Raw genomic sequence first — 16,860 nt, 5'->3', positions numbered from 1 at the left:
TGTGGCTATAGAACATGTTGAAATAATGACCAAAGAGATTGTAGAAGAAAATTTCAGACTAATCTCTGTGAAACTTAAGTCTGAAGCGAGTGCTAGCAAGAGAAAACCAAGATTGATCACATTGGCTGAGAGGGAGAAGAAAAGCCTGGGAGGAAGAACATATAAAATTGTTTGAAAGGCTGGTGTCTGCAAGAAGTGAGGGGGAGAAGATAAAAGGTATGAGCAGGAATGAAAAATTATCACTTTATGAGTCTAAAAAGGCAAAATTTAATGAGGCAAAGGGCAAGTCAAAGTCCTCTCGGACTCCTCACCCAGTGAGTTTACCTAATCCAGTTGTTGTGAAGGAAGAACCTCTTGAGCCTGTTGAGCCCTAGAAGATGAGAACAAAATCAAAACCTTGAAAGGTTTGATGTTATGTAAGGGCATGGCTAAGGTTGTTTTTTATAATTTGGGCAAAGGGCAGTTAACAAAATTATTTTATACACAGAAAGAAGAATGGGAGAGACTAGAAGCAGATGAGAGAAGATTACTACAATTCCAGTGTGGACCAAGGGGTGAACCTATTGGAAGCCAAAGATCTATCCCTGTTGATCCAACCAATGATGAGATGATGTGATGATTATGAAATTGGCTAAAGAAGGGGGCGATTACTTGAAACTTATCCTGATGCCAAAAGATCAAATTGTCAATTTATATGAACAACTTGGGCATGTGAGAAGACCAGGAGATATGCTCCAAGGTCTTCCACTATAAGTGTCCTAATTCCAACCACCAGAGCAACTCATCAGGGATAACAAAGGCCACAAACTGATGTGGACCTACCCAAAAGACTCTATTTTGATGCCAGAACTGAATATTTAAAAGTCATAATGACTAGTGGTGAGTTGAGGCACATTATATTCAAAGATGATTTCCTGTACTTTGAAAAGGAACAATTGGAAGAAATGGCAACTCTGAGCTTATTTGATTATCAAGACAGGCAGAGCTTTGCCAGACAACAACAAAATGAACTATCCAAACATTTAAGAGATCAATCTAGGAAGGGATTTCCAATGCTGAATATGAAGAGGAAGTTGGAACTTTCTGATTTTGAAAGGAAGAAAAGGCAGAAAAGGATGTTGCACTGAGGCTTCTTTTCAACAGAAGAACAAATATTCCAATCCTTTTGCCAACTTAAAAGAATGTTTGAGCATGAGGCGGAGGATGACCAGGCCAATTCATGAAGTCCAAAAGAATGGAAGGATCTCTAAACTTGTCTTTGAACCTAAATTAAGATCAATCCTTTATTCTTCGATAATGGACTCGCTCTGGGAATAATTTATCATGACACTGACCTTAAATTTCTTCATATGGAAGATTGGGAGGATATAATCAGATGGACTCTGCACTCCCAGCATCACCACAATGAGTTATTCTTGTTCAAGGAAAGGGCCGCAACAGTCAAGCTGGACAGAAGAAGAGAGGCATCAAGCTCAACTCATTGAAGACTCTTCTCTTAGTTTATGTTTGATTTGTAATGCCCACGGGACAGAATTATCAGTTGTAATTTTTCATTATGTTATGTAATTTTGCTTTCTGAAAAATTTGATGTGTATTTTGACAAGTGTATGTAACCTATTAGGTGTTTTGGTGTAGCTGAGTGTGTTCCAATCTAAGGGGAGATTGTTGGGAAGGGATTAGCAAGATTGGAATCTTCTCAACCTCTTCAGAAAATGGCTAAGTATGAAAACCGAACACACTTGGATTTCTCAGCAAGCTTTTACTTAGTCAAGCAAGGTGTTTTGCTCTTCGAGCAAAGTTATCTTTTGGAATTCTTCTTTAGTGTTAGTTCGAGCAAACTATACTTCATCCAGCAACGATGTTCTTCAGGTCAGGCAAGGTTTGTTTCAGAGCAAACTCTTGACTAAACCTAGCTAAAACCAAGTATTTTGGTGGATCGAGCAAGGTTTATTTATAATAACAGTGGTCACAGCAAGCTTGAAGGAAGTTGATAAAGAAATTACTTAAGGACTTCTAACATGCAAGGTTCAACCTCGAGCATGATATGTTGTTACCAGCACACTTGGGTTTGTTCAAATAAGTTAAGTTAACAAAAGGTTGAAGGGATTTCTAAAGAACAAGTTTGCTCATAGGTGCTTATCGAGCAAAGTTTGACATGGTCAAGAAGATTGAAGTCTTCTTGATGAATATTTTGTAAGGAAAATATTCTAAGTAAAGCTTACTCGGAGAACTGTTCCCTAACACACTTAATGGTTATTTGGTATGATCGCTAAAGACAAGCTGCAAAGCTTGCTCGAAGACCTGTTACACTTAGAAACTTTTGTAAAAAGTTTGAATATGTTTTGTTTCAATCATTAGGGTTTCTAGAAAGGATTGTCAGGTGTTAGGGAAAGCCTATAAAAGGAAACTTTAGAGCATGCCTATGACACACGGAGAATAGACACACTTGAACAAGAGACTGAGCGATATAGTGATTTGACGGCTGTCTCCCTCTATACGGAAAGCTGCAATATATCAAAACATTCCACCTTGAGAACCTAATTGATTTTTATTGTATCCTTGATGCATCGGTAAAACGAAAATGAAGATCAAATCACGTTGATTCTACGAATTCCCATGATGAACTTCGAAAACCCCCAAATCCCACCCAAAGGCCATGGAAAATGAAGAGAAAATATTTATTAACCAAATTCAAGTCAACCTCTTCAGATTACATAAGCAAGATATAAATAGAGTTTCTAATACGAAACGGGCCCCAAAAAGGCCATGGGCCAAACACAAACCCAAAAAGAAAAATGCAAAAACTGACGAAAAAACATAAAAAGACCTATAACTTTATTTAGAAGACGTTTTTTACTCCTCGTTTCAAGCTTTATTTGACTGATAATGGGCTTGAAACGGATCTTCGTGGCCCAAATTATGCCTGTTTTCGTGGGCCACCTTTGGAAACATGATCATGGGCATCCAAATATAACATGACACGTTCTTCAAACACTTGGGCCTCAATCAACGACCTTCTTGTAGAAATACTACTAAACCTTCATATAGAAAAAAATGGCCATCTTTATGCCACAGATCACACAAGCAAAACTGATTATGAGACGGTCATTCTCAAATGGAAGGAGTGCAGCAACACCCATGGACATTCCGAAGGATATTTTGCTGTTTATGTCGATGAACAAGAGAAAAGACGATTTCTGGTTCGTGTATCACTCTTAAGCCGGCCAGAATTTCAAGAACTACTGGCGTATTTGCTAATCTAGCATCACGTTTCGGAGCCTTGTGATACTTCATTTATCATATAACATTTTAGCAAAGAACATCAACTAGGATCTTACACATATTTAATTGTAAATAGAGATTCATAACAATTTTTTGTGAAACTCAAATTTAGAGCAACCTCAAGTTTATTGAACGACATATAACTTATGCTATAAGCAATGACCATTTGGATAACATCAACTAAGGAAAGATTCATGTGGTAAAGGATCAACACACATATTATTCATGCAACTAAAATCAATTACAGTTTCATTCGTTGCGTTTGGTTCGGCAACCACAACGATTCATTGGAGCATCACAAGCAATGTGGAATTCGATTGAGTTGGAGTTCAGGGATGGCTACCCTAAGTTCAAATTAGAAATGTGTGGTTAGCTGGAACGTTTCGACCCGCTATACATATGTTTTACGTAAAACACAATACATGGTTAAAAACGACAAGCAGGTTGTGTGGGTTATGTAAATTAATTAGCCTGCAATCGCAATACCCGTATACCATTTGCCACTGATAATTTTCAATCAAAACCGGTCATTGATAATTTTCAATCACAACCGTTATTCTAAACCTGATTATACAACTAATTAAGTCTTTATTTCAAAGAAATTCAATATGTCTGCTTCTATGATCGTCGAATTTTTTGTACCTGGATTCACGAGTGAATATGATACGCGTAAAAGGTACCAAAAAAATCTTTCTTGGTCTATGCAAACACAAATCATAAGCAGATAAAACCTTCACCGTAGAATATATATATACACATATATATACACATATATATATTTATGTTGCCGATTTCTATAGTCAGAGATTATTGTGCTGAAATTTAACAGAACGGTCTCTTAATTATCTATCATTATCCTAATAACATAGATACTCCTAATATATTTATAATTAAAGTCAATGGGTCCTTTATGTTGTAACCGTGTCAACTGAGTTTTAACAAATTGCCAAGACAGGTTTACCAAAATGTGAAATCTTAGCCTTATGCATGTCACATTTGAACCGCACAAAAAATTCATTATAGGTTATTTGGTTATAATGCGGAATGTCCTACATATTTTTGTAAAGAACATCAACTAGGTAAAGATTCATGTGGTAAAGGATCAATACACATATTAGTCATGCAATTGAAATCAGTTACAGTTTCATTCGTTGTGTTTGGTTCGGCAACCACAACGATTCTTTGGTGCATCACAAACAATGTGGAATTCGATTGAGTTGGATTTCAGGCTTGGCTACCCTAAGTTCAAATTAGAAATGCGTGGTTAGCTAGAACGCTTCGACCCGCTATATATATGTTATACGTAAAACGCAATACATGGTTAAAAACGACAAGCTGGTTGTGTGGGTTATGTAAATTAATTAGCCTGCGATCGCAATACCCGTATACCATTTGTCACTACTGGCATTACTGTTCATAGCCGGTCATTGATAATTTTCAATCACAACCGTTATTCTAAACCTGATTATACAACTAATTAAGTCTTTATTTTAAAGATATTCAACATGTCTACTTCTATGATCGTCGAATTTTTTGTACCTGGATTCACGAGTGTATGTGATACATGTTAAAGGTACCGAAAGATTCTTTCTAGGTCTATGCAGACACAAATCATAAGCGGATAAAACACTCACTATAGAATATATATATATAAATACACACACACATATATATATCTATGTATTTATGCTGCCGATTTCTATAGTATATTCTGCTGAAATTTAACAGAACTGTCTCTTAATTATCTATCCTTATCCTAGTAACGTAGATACTCCTAATATATTTATAATTAAGGTCAATGGGTCCGTTATGTTGTAACCATGTCAGCTGAGTTTTAACAAATTGCTACGACAGGTTTGCCAAAATGTGAAATCTTAGCCTTATGCATGTCACATTTGAACCACACAAAAAATTCATTATTGGTTATTTGGTTATAATGTGGAGTGTCCTACATATTAAAGATTAGGCATCTAACATCAGACAGGGACCATAAGGGATTTCCTGTTGGATATATATTGTAACAGGTCGTTCGGGTTCATAAATGTCATTCAAATTATTTTGGGTCTTTTCGATAAAGAGAGACAATTCCATGTGAAGCTTCTTTCCAATCATGTGTCAATTTCTACAATCTTGTGCAACCAGCTGGCTATTTAAGCCATTCAGTATTTCAAAGCAAATCAACCACAACTTCCATACTCCAAAAAGTCTTTTACCGAGTCATTTTTCTCCATCAACGACCTTCTCGTAGAAACACTACTAAACCTTCAGATAGAAATGGCCATCTTTATGCCACGGATCACACAAGCAAAACAGATTCTGACACGATCATTCTCAAATGAAAGGAGTGCAGCAACACCCATGGACATTCCCAAAGGATATTTTGCTGTTTATCTCGGCGAACAAGAGAAAAGACGATTTCTGGTTCGCGTATCACTCTTAAGCCGGCCAGAATTTCAAGAACTACTGCAACTGGCGGAGGAACAGTTTGAGTACGACCATCCAATGGGTGGGCTAACCATTCAATGTAGTGAAGACGTATTTGCTGATCTAGCATCACGTTTCGGTGCCTTGTGGTGCTTTGTTTATCATATAACATTTTTGTAAAGAACATCAACTAGGATCTTACACATATTTGTAAATAGAGACGCGTAACAATTTTTTGTGAAATTCAAATTTGGAGAAACCTCAAGTTTATTGAACTACATATAACTTATTCTATAAGCAATGACAATTTGGATGAAATACATATTTCACGTTCTTTAATTTTTGAAGGCTGAATTTTAACCAAATACAAAACCGGATAGATGTGTATATGATTACTTAAGGATCTGTTTTTTATTGATAAAAATGATTGAAACAAATGGAAAGATTCATGCGGTAAAGGAACAATACACATATTAGTCATGCAATTGAAATCAATTACACTTTCATTCGTTGTGTTTGGTTCGGCAACCACAGCGATTCATTGGTGCATCACAAACAATGTGGAATTCGATTAAGTTGGAGTTCAGGCTTGGATACCCAAAGTTCAAATTAGAAATGCTTGGTTAGCTGGAACGCTTCGACCCGCTATACTTACGTTTTACGTAAAACGCAATACACGGTTAAAAACAAAAAACAGGATGTGTGGGTTATGTGAATTAATTAGCCTGGGATCGCGAAACACTTTTATCATTTGTCACTATTGGCATTACGGTTCATAGCTAGTCATTGATAATTTTAAATCTCAACCGTTATTCTAAACCTGATTATACAAATAATTAAGTCTTCATTTCAAAGAAATTCAACATGTCAACTTCTATGATCATCAAATTTCTTGTACCTGGATTCACGAGTGTATGTGTTATGCGTTAAAGGTACCGAAAGACTATTTCTAGGTCTACGCAGACACAATTCATAAGCGGATAAAACACACACTATAGAATATTATATATATACATATATACATATATATATATTTGTGTTGCCGATTTCCATAGACAGAGGTTATTGTGCTGAAATTTAACAGAACTGTCTCTTAATTATCTATCCTTATCCTAATAACATAGATACTCCTAATATATTTATAATTAAGGTCAATGGGTCCGTTATGCTGTAACTGGTAGTTCGGGTTCATAAATGCCATTCAAATTATTTTGGGTCTTTTCGATAAAGAGAGACAATTCCATGTGAAGCTTCTTTCCAATCATGTGTCAATGTCTACTATCTTGTGCAACCAGCTGGCTATTTAAGCCATTCAGTATTTCAAAGCAAATCAACCACAACTTCCATACTCCAAAAAGTCTTTTACCGAGTCATTTTTCTCCATCAACGACCTTCTCGTAGAAACACTACTAAACCTTCAGATAGAAATGGCCATCTTTATGCCACGGATCACACAAGCAAAACAGATTCTGACACGATCATTCTCAAATGGAAGCAGTGCAGCAACACCCATGGACATTCCCAAAGGATATTTTGCTGTATATCTCGGCGAACAAGAGAAAAGACGATTTCTGGTTCGCGTATCACTCTTAAGCCGGCCAGAATTTCAAGAACTACTGCAACTGGCGGAGGAACAGTTTGAGTACGACCTTCCAATGGGTGGGCTAACCATTCAATGTAGTGAAGACGTATTTGCTGATCTAGCATCACGTTTCGGTGCCTTGTGATGCTTTGTTTATCATATAACATTTTTGTAAAGAACATCAACTAGGATCTTACACATATTTGTAAATAGAGACGCGTAACAATTTTTTGTGAAATTCAAATTTGGAGCAACCTCAAGTTTATTGAACTACATATAACTTATTCTCTAAGCAATGACAATTTGGATGAAATACATATTTCACGTTCTTTAATTTTTGAAGGCTTAATTTTAACCAAATACAAAACCGGATAGATGTGTATATGATTACTTAAGGATCTCTTTTTTATTGATAAAAATGATTGAAACAAAGGGAAAGATTCATGCGGTAAAGGAACAATACACATATTACTCATGCAATTGAAATCAATTACACTTTCATTCGTTGTGTTTGGTTCGGCAACCACAACGATTCATTGGTGCCTCACAAACAATGTGGAATTCGATTGAGTTGGAGTTCAGGCTTGGATACCCTAAGTTCAAATTAGAAATGCTTGGTTAGCTGGAACGCTTCGACCCGCTATACTTACGTTTTATGTAAAACGCAATACACGGTTAAAAACGAAAAACAGGATGTGTGGGTTATGTGAATTAATTAGCCTGGGATCGCGAAACCCTTACCATTTGTCACTATTGGCATTACGGTTCATAGCTAGTCATTGATAATTTTAAATCTCAACCGTTATTCTAAACATGATTATACAACTAATTAAGTCTTCATTTCAAAGAAATTCAACATGTCTGCTTCTATGATCATCGAATTTCTTGTACCTGGATTCACGAGTGTATGTGTTACGCGTTAAAGGTACCGAAAGATTATTTCTAGGTCTACGCAGACACAATTCATAAGCGGATAAAACACACACTATAGAATATTATATATATACATATATATAAAGATATATATATATATATATATTTGTGTTGCCGATTTCCATAGACAGAGGTTATTGTGCTGAAATTTAACAGAACTGTCTCTTAATTATCTATCCTTATCCTAAAAACATAGATACTCCTAATATATTTATAATTAAGGTCAATGGGTCCGTTATGTTGTAACCATGTCAGCTGAGTTTTAACAAATTGCTACGACAGGTTTGCCAAAATGTGAAATCCTAGACTTAAACAGATCACATTTGAACCACACAAAAAATTCATTTTAGGTTATTTGGTTATAATGCGGAATGTCCTACATATTAAGATTAGGCATCTAACATCAGACAGGGACCATAAGGGATTTCCTGTTGGATATATATTGTAACAGGTCGTTCGGGTTCATAAATGTCATTCAAATTATTTTGGGTCTTTTCGATAAAGAGAGACAATTCGATGTGAAGCTTCTTTCCAATCATGTGTCAATGTCTACTATCTTGTGCAACCAGCTGGCTATTTAAGCCATTCAGTATTTCAAAGCAAATCAACCACAACTTCCATACTCCAAAAAGTCTTTTACCGAGTCATTTTTCTCCATCAACGACCTTCTCGTAGAAACACTACTAAACCTTCAGATAGAAATGGCCATCTTTATGCCACGGATCACACAAGCAAAACAGATTCTGACACGATCATTCTCAAATGGAAGGAGTGCAGCAACACCCATGGACATTCCCAAAGGATATTTTGCTGTTTATGTCGGCGAACAGGAGAAAAGACGATTTCTGGTTCGCGTATCACTCTTAAGCCGGCCAGAATTTCAAGAACTACTGCAACTGGCGGAGGAACAGTTTGAGTACGACCATCCAATGGGTGGGCTAACCATTCAATGCAGTGAAGACATATTTGCTGATCTAGCATCACGTTTCGGTGCCTTGTGTTGCTTTGTTTATCATATAACATTTTTGTAAAGAACATCAACTAGGATCTTACACATATTTGTAAATAGAGACGCGTAACAATTTTTTGTGAAATTCAAATTTGGAGCAACCTCAAGTTTATTGAACTACATATAACTTATGCTGTAAGCAATGACAATTTGGATGAAATACATATTTCACGTTCTTTAATTTTTGTAGGCTGAATTTTAACCAAATTCAAAACCGGATAGATGTGTATATAATTACTTTAGGATCTCTTTTTTATTGATAAAAATGATTGAAACAAAGGGAAAGATTCATGCGGTAAAGGAACAATACGCATATTAGTCATGCAATTGAATTCAATTACACTTTCATTCGTTGTGTTTGGTTCGGCAACCACAACGATTCATTGGTTCATCACAAACAATGTGGAATTCGATTGACTTGGAGATCAGGCTTGGATACCCTAAATTCAAATTAGAAATGCTTGGTTAGCAGGAACACTTCGACCCGCTATACTTATGTTTTACGTAAAACGCAATACACGGTTAAAAACGAAAAACAGGATGTGTGGGTTATGTGAATTCATTAGCCTGGGATGACGAAACCCGTATACCATTTTTTCACTATTGGCATTACGGTTCATAGCTAGTCATTGATAATTTTAAATCTCAACCGTTATTCTAAACCTGATTATACAACTAATTAAGTCTTCATTTCAAAGAAATTCAACATGTCTGCTTCTATGATCATCGAATTTCTTGTACCTGGATTCACGAGTGTATGTGTTAAGCGTTAAAGGTACCGAAAGATTATTTCTAGGTCTACGCAGACACAATTCATAAGCGGATAAAACATACACTATAGAATATTATATATATACATATATATACAGATATATATATATATATATATATATATATATTTGTGTTGCCGATTTCCATAGACAGAGGTTATTGTGCTGAAATTTAACAGAACTGTCTCTTAATTATCTATCCTTATCCTAATAACATAGATACTCCTAATATATTTATAATTAAGGTCAATGGGTCCGTTATGTTGTAACCATGTCAGCTGAGTTTTAACAAATTGCTACGACAGGTTTGCCAAAATGTTAAATCCTAGACTTAAACAGATCACATTTGAACCACACAAAAAATTCATTTTAGGTTATTTGGTTATAATGCGGAATGTCCTACATATTAAGAGTAGGCATCTAACATCAGACAGGGACCATAAGGGATTTCCTGTTGGATATATATTGTAACAGGTCGTTCGGGTTCATAAATGTCATTCAAATTATTTTGGGTCTTTTCGATAAAGAGAGACAATTCCATGTGAAGCTTCTTTCCAATCATATGTCAATGTCTACTATCTTGTGCAACCAGCTGGCTATTTACGCCATTCAGTATTTCAAAGCGAATCAACCACAACTTCCATACTCCAAAAAGTCTTTCACCGAGTCATTTTTCTCCATCAACGACCTTCTCGTAGAAACACTACTAAACCTTCAGATAGAAATGGCCATCTTTATGCCACGGATCACACAAGCAAAACAGATTCTGACACGATCATTCTCAAATGGAAGGAGTGCAGCAACACCCATGGACATTCCCAAAGGATATTTTGCTGTTTATGTCGGTGAACAAGAGAAAAGACGATTTCTGGTTCGCGTATCACTCTTAAGCCGGCCAGAATTTCAAGAACTACTGCAACTGGCGGAGGAACAGTTTGAGTACGACCATCCAATGGGTGGGCTAACCATTCAATGTAATGAAGACGTATTTGCTGATCTAGCATCACGTTTCGGTGCCTTGTGATGCTTTGTTTATCATATAACATTTTTGTAAAGAACATCAACTAGGATCTTACACATATTTGTAAATAGAGACGCGTAACAATTTTTTGTGAAATTCAAATTTGGAGAAACCTCAAGTTTATTGAACTACATATAACTTATTCTATAAGCAATGACAATTTGGATGAAATACATATTTCACGTTCTTTAATTTTTGAAGGCTGAATTTTAACCAAATACAAAACCGGATAGATGTGTATATGATTACTTAAGGATCTGTTTTTTATTGATAAAAATGATTGAAACAAAGGGAAAGATTCATGCGGTAAAGGAACAATACACATATTACTCATGCAATTGAAATCAATTACACTTTCATTCGTTGTGTTTGGTTCGGCAACCACAGCGATTCATTGGTGCATCACAAACAATGTGGAATTCGATTAAGTTGGAGTTCAGGCTTGGATACCCTAAGTTCAAATTAGAAATGCTTGGTTAGCTGGAATGCTTCGACCCGCTATACTTACGTTTTACGTAAAACGCAATACACGGTTAAAAACAAAAAACAGGATGTGTGGGTTAGGTGAATTAATTAGCCTGGGATCGCGAAACCCTTTTACCATTTGTCACTATTGGCATTACGGTTCATAGCTAGTCATTGATAATTTTAAATCTCAACCGTTATTCTAAACCTGATTATACAAATAATTAAGTCATCATTTCAAAGAAATTCAACATGTCTGCTTCTATGATCATCGAATTTCTTGTACCTGGATTCACGAGTGTATGTGTTACGCGTTAAAGGTACCGAAAGACTATTTCTAGGTCTACGCAGACACAATTCAAAAGCGGGTAAAACACACACTATAGAATATTATATATATACATATATATACACATATATATATATTTGTGTTGCCGATTTCAATAGACAGAGGTTATTGTGCTGAAATTTAACAGAACTGTCTCTTAATTATCTATCCTTATCCTAATAACATAGATACTCCTAATATATTTATAATTAAGTTCAATGGGTCCGTTATGTTGTAACCATGTCAGCTGAGTTTTAACAAATTGCTACGACAGGTTTGCCAAAATGTGAAATCCTAGCCTTAAACAGATCACATTTGAACCACGCAAAAAATTCATTTTGGGTTATTTGGTTATAATGCGGAATGTCCTACATATTAAGATTAGGCATCTAATATCTGACAGGGACCATAAAGGATTTCGAATTGGATATATAGTGTAACAGGTCGTTCGGGTTCATAAATGTCATTCAAATTATTACGGGTCTTTTCGATAAAGAGAGATAATTCCATGTGAAGCTTCTTTCCAATCATGTGTCAATGTCTACTATCTTGTGCAACCAGCTGGCTATTTAAGCCATTCAGTATTTCAAAGCAAATCAACCACAACTTCCATACTCCAAAAAGTCTTTTACCGAGTCATTTTTCTCCATCAACGACCTTCTCGTAGAAACACTACTAAACCTTCAGATAGAAATGGCCATCTTTATGCCACGGATCACACAAGCAAAACAGATTCTGAGACGATCATTCTCAAATGGAAGGAGTGCAGCAACACCCATGGACATTCCCAAAGGATATTTTGCTGTTTATGTCGGCGAACAAGAGAAAAGACGATTTCTGGTTCGCGTATTACTCTTAAGCCGGCCAGAATTTCAAGAACTACTGCAACTGGCGGAGGAACAGTTTGAGTACGACCAACCAATGGTTGGGCTAACCATTCAATGTAGTGAAGAAGTATTTGCAGATCTAGCATCACTTTTTGGTGCCTTGTGATGCTTTGTTTATCATATAACATTTTTGTAAAGAACATCAACTAGGATCTTACACATATTTGTAAATAGAGATGCGTAACAATATTTTGTGAAATTCAAATTTGGAGCAACCTCAAGTTTATTGAACTACATATAACTTATTCTATATGCAATGACCATTTGGATGAAATACATATTTCACGTTCTTTAATTTTTGTAGGCTGAATTTTAACCAAATACAAAACCGGATAGATGCGTATATTATTACTTAAGGATCTGTTTTTTATTGAAAAAGATGATTGAAACAAAGGGAATGATTCATGCGGTAAAGGAATAATACACATATTAGTCATGCAATTGAAATCAATTACACTTTCATTCGTTGTGTTTGGTTCGACAACCACAACGATTCATTGGTGCATCACAAACAATGTGGAATTCGATTGAGTTGGAGTTCAAGCTTGGATACCCTAAGTTCTAATTAGAAATGCTTGGTTAGCTGGAACGCTTCGACCCGCTATGCATATGTTATACGTAAAACGCAATACACGGTTAAAAACGATATACAGGTTGTGTGGGTTATGTGAATTAATTAGCATGGGATCGCGAAACCCGTATACCTTTTGTCACTATTGGCATTACGGTTCATAGCTAGACATTGTTAATTTTCAATCTCAACCGTTATTCTAAACCTGATTATACAACTAATTAAGTCTTTATTTCAAAGAAATTCAACATGTCTGCTTCTATGATTGTCGAATTTCTTTTACCTGGATTCACGAGTGTATGTGTTACGCGTTAAATGTACCGAAAGATTATTTCTATGTCTACGCAGACACAAATCATATGCGGATTAATCACACCCTATAGAATATTATATATATATTTTTATGTTGCTGATTTCCATAGTTAGAGGTTATTGTGCTAAAATTTAATAGAACTGTCTCTTAATTATCTGTCCTTATCCTAATAACGTAGATACTCCTAATATATTTATAATTAAGGTCAATGGGTCCGTTATGTTGTAACTATGTCAGCTGAGTTTTAACAAATTGCCACGACAGGTTTAGCAAAATGTGAAATTCTAGCCTTAAATTGGTTACATTTGAACCACACAAAAAAATCATTATAGGTAATTTGGTTATAATGCGGAATGTCCGATATATTAAAGATTAGGCATCTAACATCAGACAGGGACCATAAGGGATTTCCTGTAGGATATATATTGTAACTGTTCGTTCGGGTTCATAAATGTCATTCAAATTATTTTGGGTCTTTTCGATAAAGAGTGACAATTCCATGTGAAGCTTCTTTCCAATCATGTGTCAATGTCTACTATCTTGTGTAACCAGCTGGCTATTTAAGCCATTCAGTATTTCAAAGCAAATCAACCACAACTTCCATACTCCAAAAAGTCTTTTACCGAGTCATTTTTCTCCATCAACGACCTTCTTGTAGAAACACTACAAAACCTTCCGATAGAAATAGCCATCTTTATGCCACGGATCATGCAAGCAAAACAGATTCTGAGACGAACATTCTCAAATGGAAGGAGTGCAGCAACACCCATGCACATTCCAAAAGGATATTTTGCTGTTTATGTCGGCGAACAAGAGAAAAGACGATTTCTGGTTCGCGTATCACTCTTAAGCCGGCCAGAATTTCAAGAACTACTGCAACAGGCGGAGGAACAGTTTGAGTACGACCATCCAATGGGTGGGCTAACCATTCAATGTAGTGAAGACGTATTTGCTGATCTAGCATCACGTTTCGGTGCCTTGTGATGCTTTGTTTATCATATAACATTTTTGTAAAGAACATCAACTAGGATCTTACACATATTTGTAAATAGAGATTCGTAACAATTTTTTGTGAAATTCAAATTTGGAGCAACCTCAAGTTTATTGAACTACATATAACTTATTCTATAAGCAATGACCATTTGGATGAAATACATATTTCACGATCTTTAATTTTTTTAGGCTGAATTTTAACCAAATACAAAACCGGATAGGTGTGAATATGATTACTTAAGGAACTGTTTTTTATTGAAAAAAATGATTGAAACAAAGGGAAAGATTCATGCGGCAAAGGAACAATACACATATTAGTCATGCAATTGAAATCAATTACACTTTCATTCGTTGTGTTTGGTTCGGCAACCACAACGATTCATTGGTGCATCACAAACAATGTGGAATTCGATTGAGTTGGAGTTCAAGCTTGGATACCCTAAGTTCAAATTAGAAATGCTTGGTTAGCTGGAACGCTTTGACCCACTATGCATATGTTATACGTAAAACGCAATACACGGTTAAAAACAAAAATCAGGTTGTGTGGGTTATGTGAATTAATTAGCATGGGATCGCGAAACCCGTATACCATTTTTCACTATTGGCAATACAGTTCATAGCTAGTCATTGATAATTTTCAATCTCAACCGTTATTCTAAACCTGATTATACAACTAATTAAGTCTTTATTTCAAAGAAATTCAACATGTCTGCTTCTATGATCGGCGAATTTCTTTTACCTGGATTCACGAGTGTATGTGTTACGCGTTAAAGGTACCGAAAGATTATTTCTAGGTCTACGCAGACACAAATCATCTGCGGATAAAACACACTATAGAATATTATATTATATATTTTTATGTTGCTGATTTCCATAGTTAGAGGTTATTGTGCTAAAATTTAATAGAACCGTCTCTTAATTATCTTTCCTTATACTAATAACGTAGATACTCCAAATATATTTATAATTAAGGTCAATGGGTCCGTTATGTTGTAACCATGTCAGCTGAGTTTTAACAAATTGCCACGACAGGTTTGCCAAAATGTGAAATCCTAGCCTTAAACAGGTCACATTTGAACCACACAAAAAAATCATTATAGGTTATTTGGTTATAATGCGGAATGTCCTACATATTAAAGATTAGGCATCTAACATCAGACAGGGACCATAAGGGATTTTCTGTAGGATATATATTGTAACTGGTCGTTCGGGTTCATAAATGTCATTCAAATTATTTTGGGTCTTTTCGATAAAGAGAGACAATTCCATGTGAAGCTTCTTTCCAATCATGTGTCAATGTCTACTATCTTGTGAAACCAGCTGGCTATTTAAGCCATTCAGTATTTCAAAGCAAATCAACCACAACTTCCATACTCCAAAAAGTGTTTTACCGAGTCATTTTTCTCCATCAACGACCTTCTTGTAGAAACCCTACAAAACCTTCCGATAGAAATGGCCATTTTTATGCCACGGATCACGCAAGCAAAACAGATTCTGAGACGATCATTCTCAAATGGAAGGAGTGCAGCAACACCCATGGACATTCCCAAAGGATATTTTTCTGTTTATGTCGGCGAACAAGAGAAAAGACGTTTTTTGGTCCGCGTATCACTCTTAAGCCGGCCAGAATTTCAAGAGCTACTGCAACTGGCGGAGGAACAGTTTGAGTACGACCATCCAATGGGTGGGCTAACCATTCCATGTAGTGAAGATGTATTTGCTGACCTAGCATCACGTTTCGGTGCCTTGTGATGCTTTATTTATCATATAGCATTTTTGTAAATAACATCAACTAGGATCTTACACATATTTGTAAATAGATATTCTTAACAATTTTTTGTGAAATACAAATTTGGAGCAACCTCAAGTTTATTGATCTACTATAACTTATTCTATAAGCAATAACCATTTGGATGAAATACATATTTCACGTTCTATAATTTTTGTAGGCTGAATTTTAACCAAATGTATATACAAATCCGGATAGATGTGTATATGATTACTTAAGGATCAGTTTCATATAGAAAAAAATGATTGAAACAAAGGGAAAGATTCGTGCAGTAAAGGTACAATACACATATTAGCCATGTAATTGAAATCAATTATACTTTCATTCATTGTGTTTGGTTCGGCAACCACAACGATTCATTGGTGCATCAAAAACAATGTGGAATTCGATTGAGTTGGAGTTCAGGCTTGGATACCCTAAGTTCAAATTAGAATTGCTTGGTTAGCTGGAACGCTTCGACCCGCTATACATATGTTTTACGTAAAACGCAATA

The 16,860-nt window shown here is 35.7% G+C and overlaps 3 protein-coding genes and 1 pseudogene across 3 annotated transcripts; all 4 read left to right on the top strand.

Moving 5' to 3' along the window:
* The first annotated feature begins 5,556 nt into the window (after positions 1-5,556).
* LOC143557880 (auxin-induced protein 15A-like) lies at positions 5,557-5,886 on the top strand. Its single transcript, XM_077046848.1, has one exon. The coding sequence runs from the start codon at positions 5,557-5,559 to the stop codon at positions 5,884-5,886; it is 330 nt and encodes a 109-aa protein (XP_076902963.1).
* A 1,247-nt stretch (positions 5,887-7,133) lies between these two features.
* Positions 7,134-7,433, top strand: LOC143557879 (auxin-responsive protein SAUR24 pseudogene; annotated as a pseudogene).
* A 1,489-nt stretch (positions 7,434-8,922) lies between these two features.
* LOC143557878 (auxin-responsive protein SAUR24-like) lies at positions 8,923-9,252 on the top strand. The gene has a single exon (XM_077046847.1). It carries the CDS (start codon positions 8,923-8,925, stop codon positions 9,250-9,252), a length of 330 nt encoding a protein of 109 aa, XP_076902962.1.
* Positions 9,253-16,030: 6,778 nt separating this feature from the next.
* Positions 16,031-16,330, top strand: LOC143557869 (auxin-induced protein 15A-like). The gene has a single exon (XM_077046837.1). The coding sequence runs from the start codon at positions 16,031-16,033 to the stop codon at positions 16,328-16,330; it is 300 nt and encodes a 99-aa protein (XP_076902952.1).
* The last annotated feature ends 530 nt before the right edge of the window (positions 16,331-16,860 follow it).

This window comes from Bidens hawaiensis, unplaced genomic scaffold (assembly GCF_021521415.1).
Source record: "Bidens hawaiensis isolate Kalapana, Puna unplaced genomic scaffold, B.hawaiensis_p1.1 tig00019208_1, whole genome shotgun sequence".
Classification (NCBI taxonomy): Eukaryota; Viridiplantae; Streptophyta; class Magnoliopsida; order Asterales; family Asteraceae; genus Bidens; species Bidens hawaiensis.
This window is presented reverse-complemented; position numbering and strand designations above follow the sequence as displayed.

Excerpts from the sequence above, each read along its gene's own strand:
- LOC143557880 (XM_077046848.1), top strand. The coding sequence starts at position 5,557 with ATGGCCATCTTTATGCCACGGATCACACAAGCAAAACAGATTCTGACA.
- LOC143557869 (XM_077046837.1), top strand. The coding sequence starts at position 16,031 with ATGGCCATTTTTATGCCACGGATCACGCAAGCAAAACAGATTCTGAGA.
- LOC143557878 (XM_077046847.1), top strand. The coding sequence starts at position 8,923 with ATGGCCATCTTTATGCCACGGATCACACAAGCAAAACAGATTCTGACA.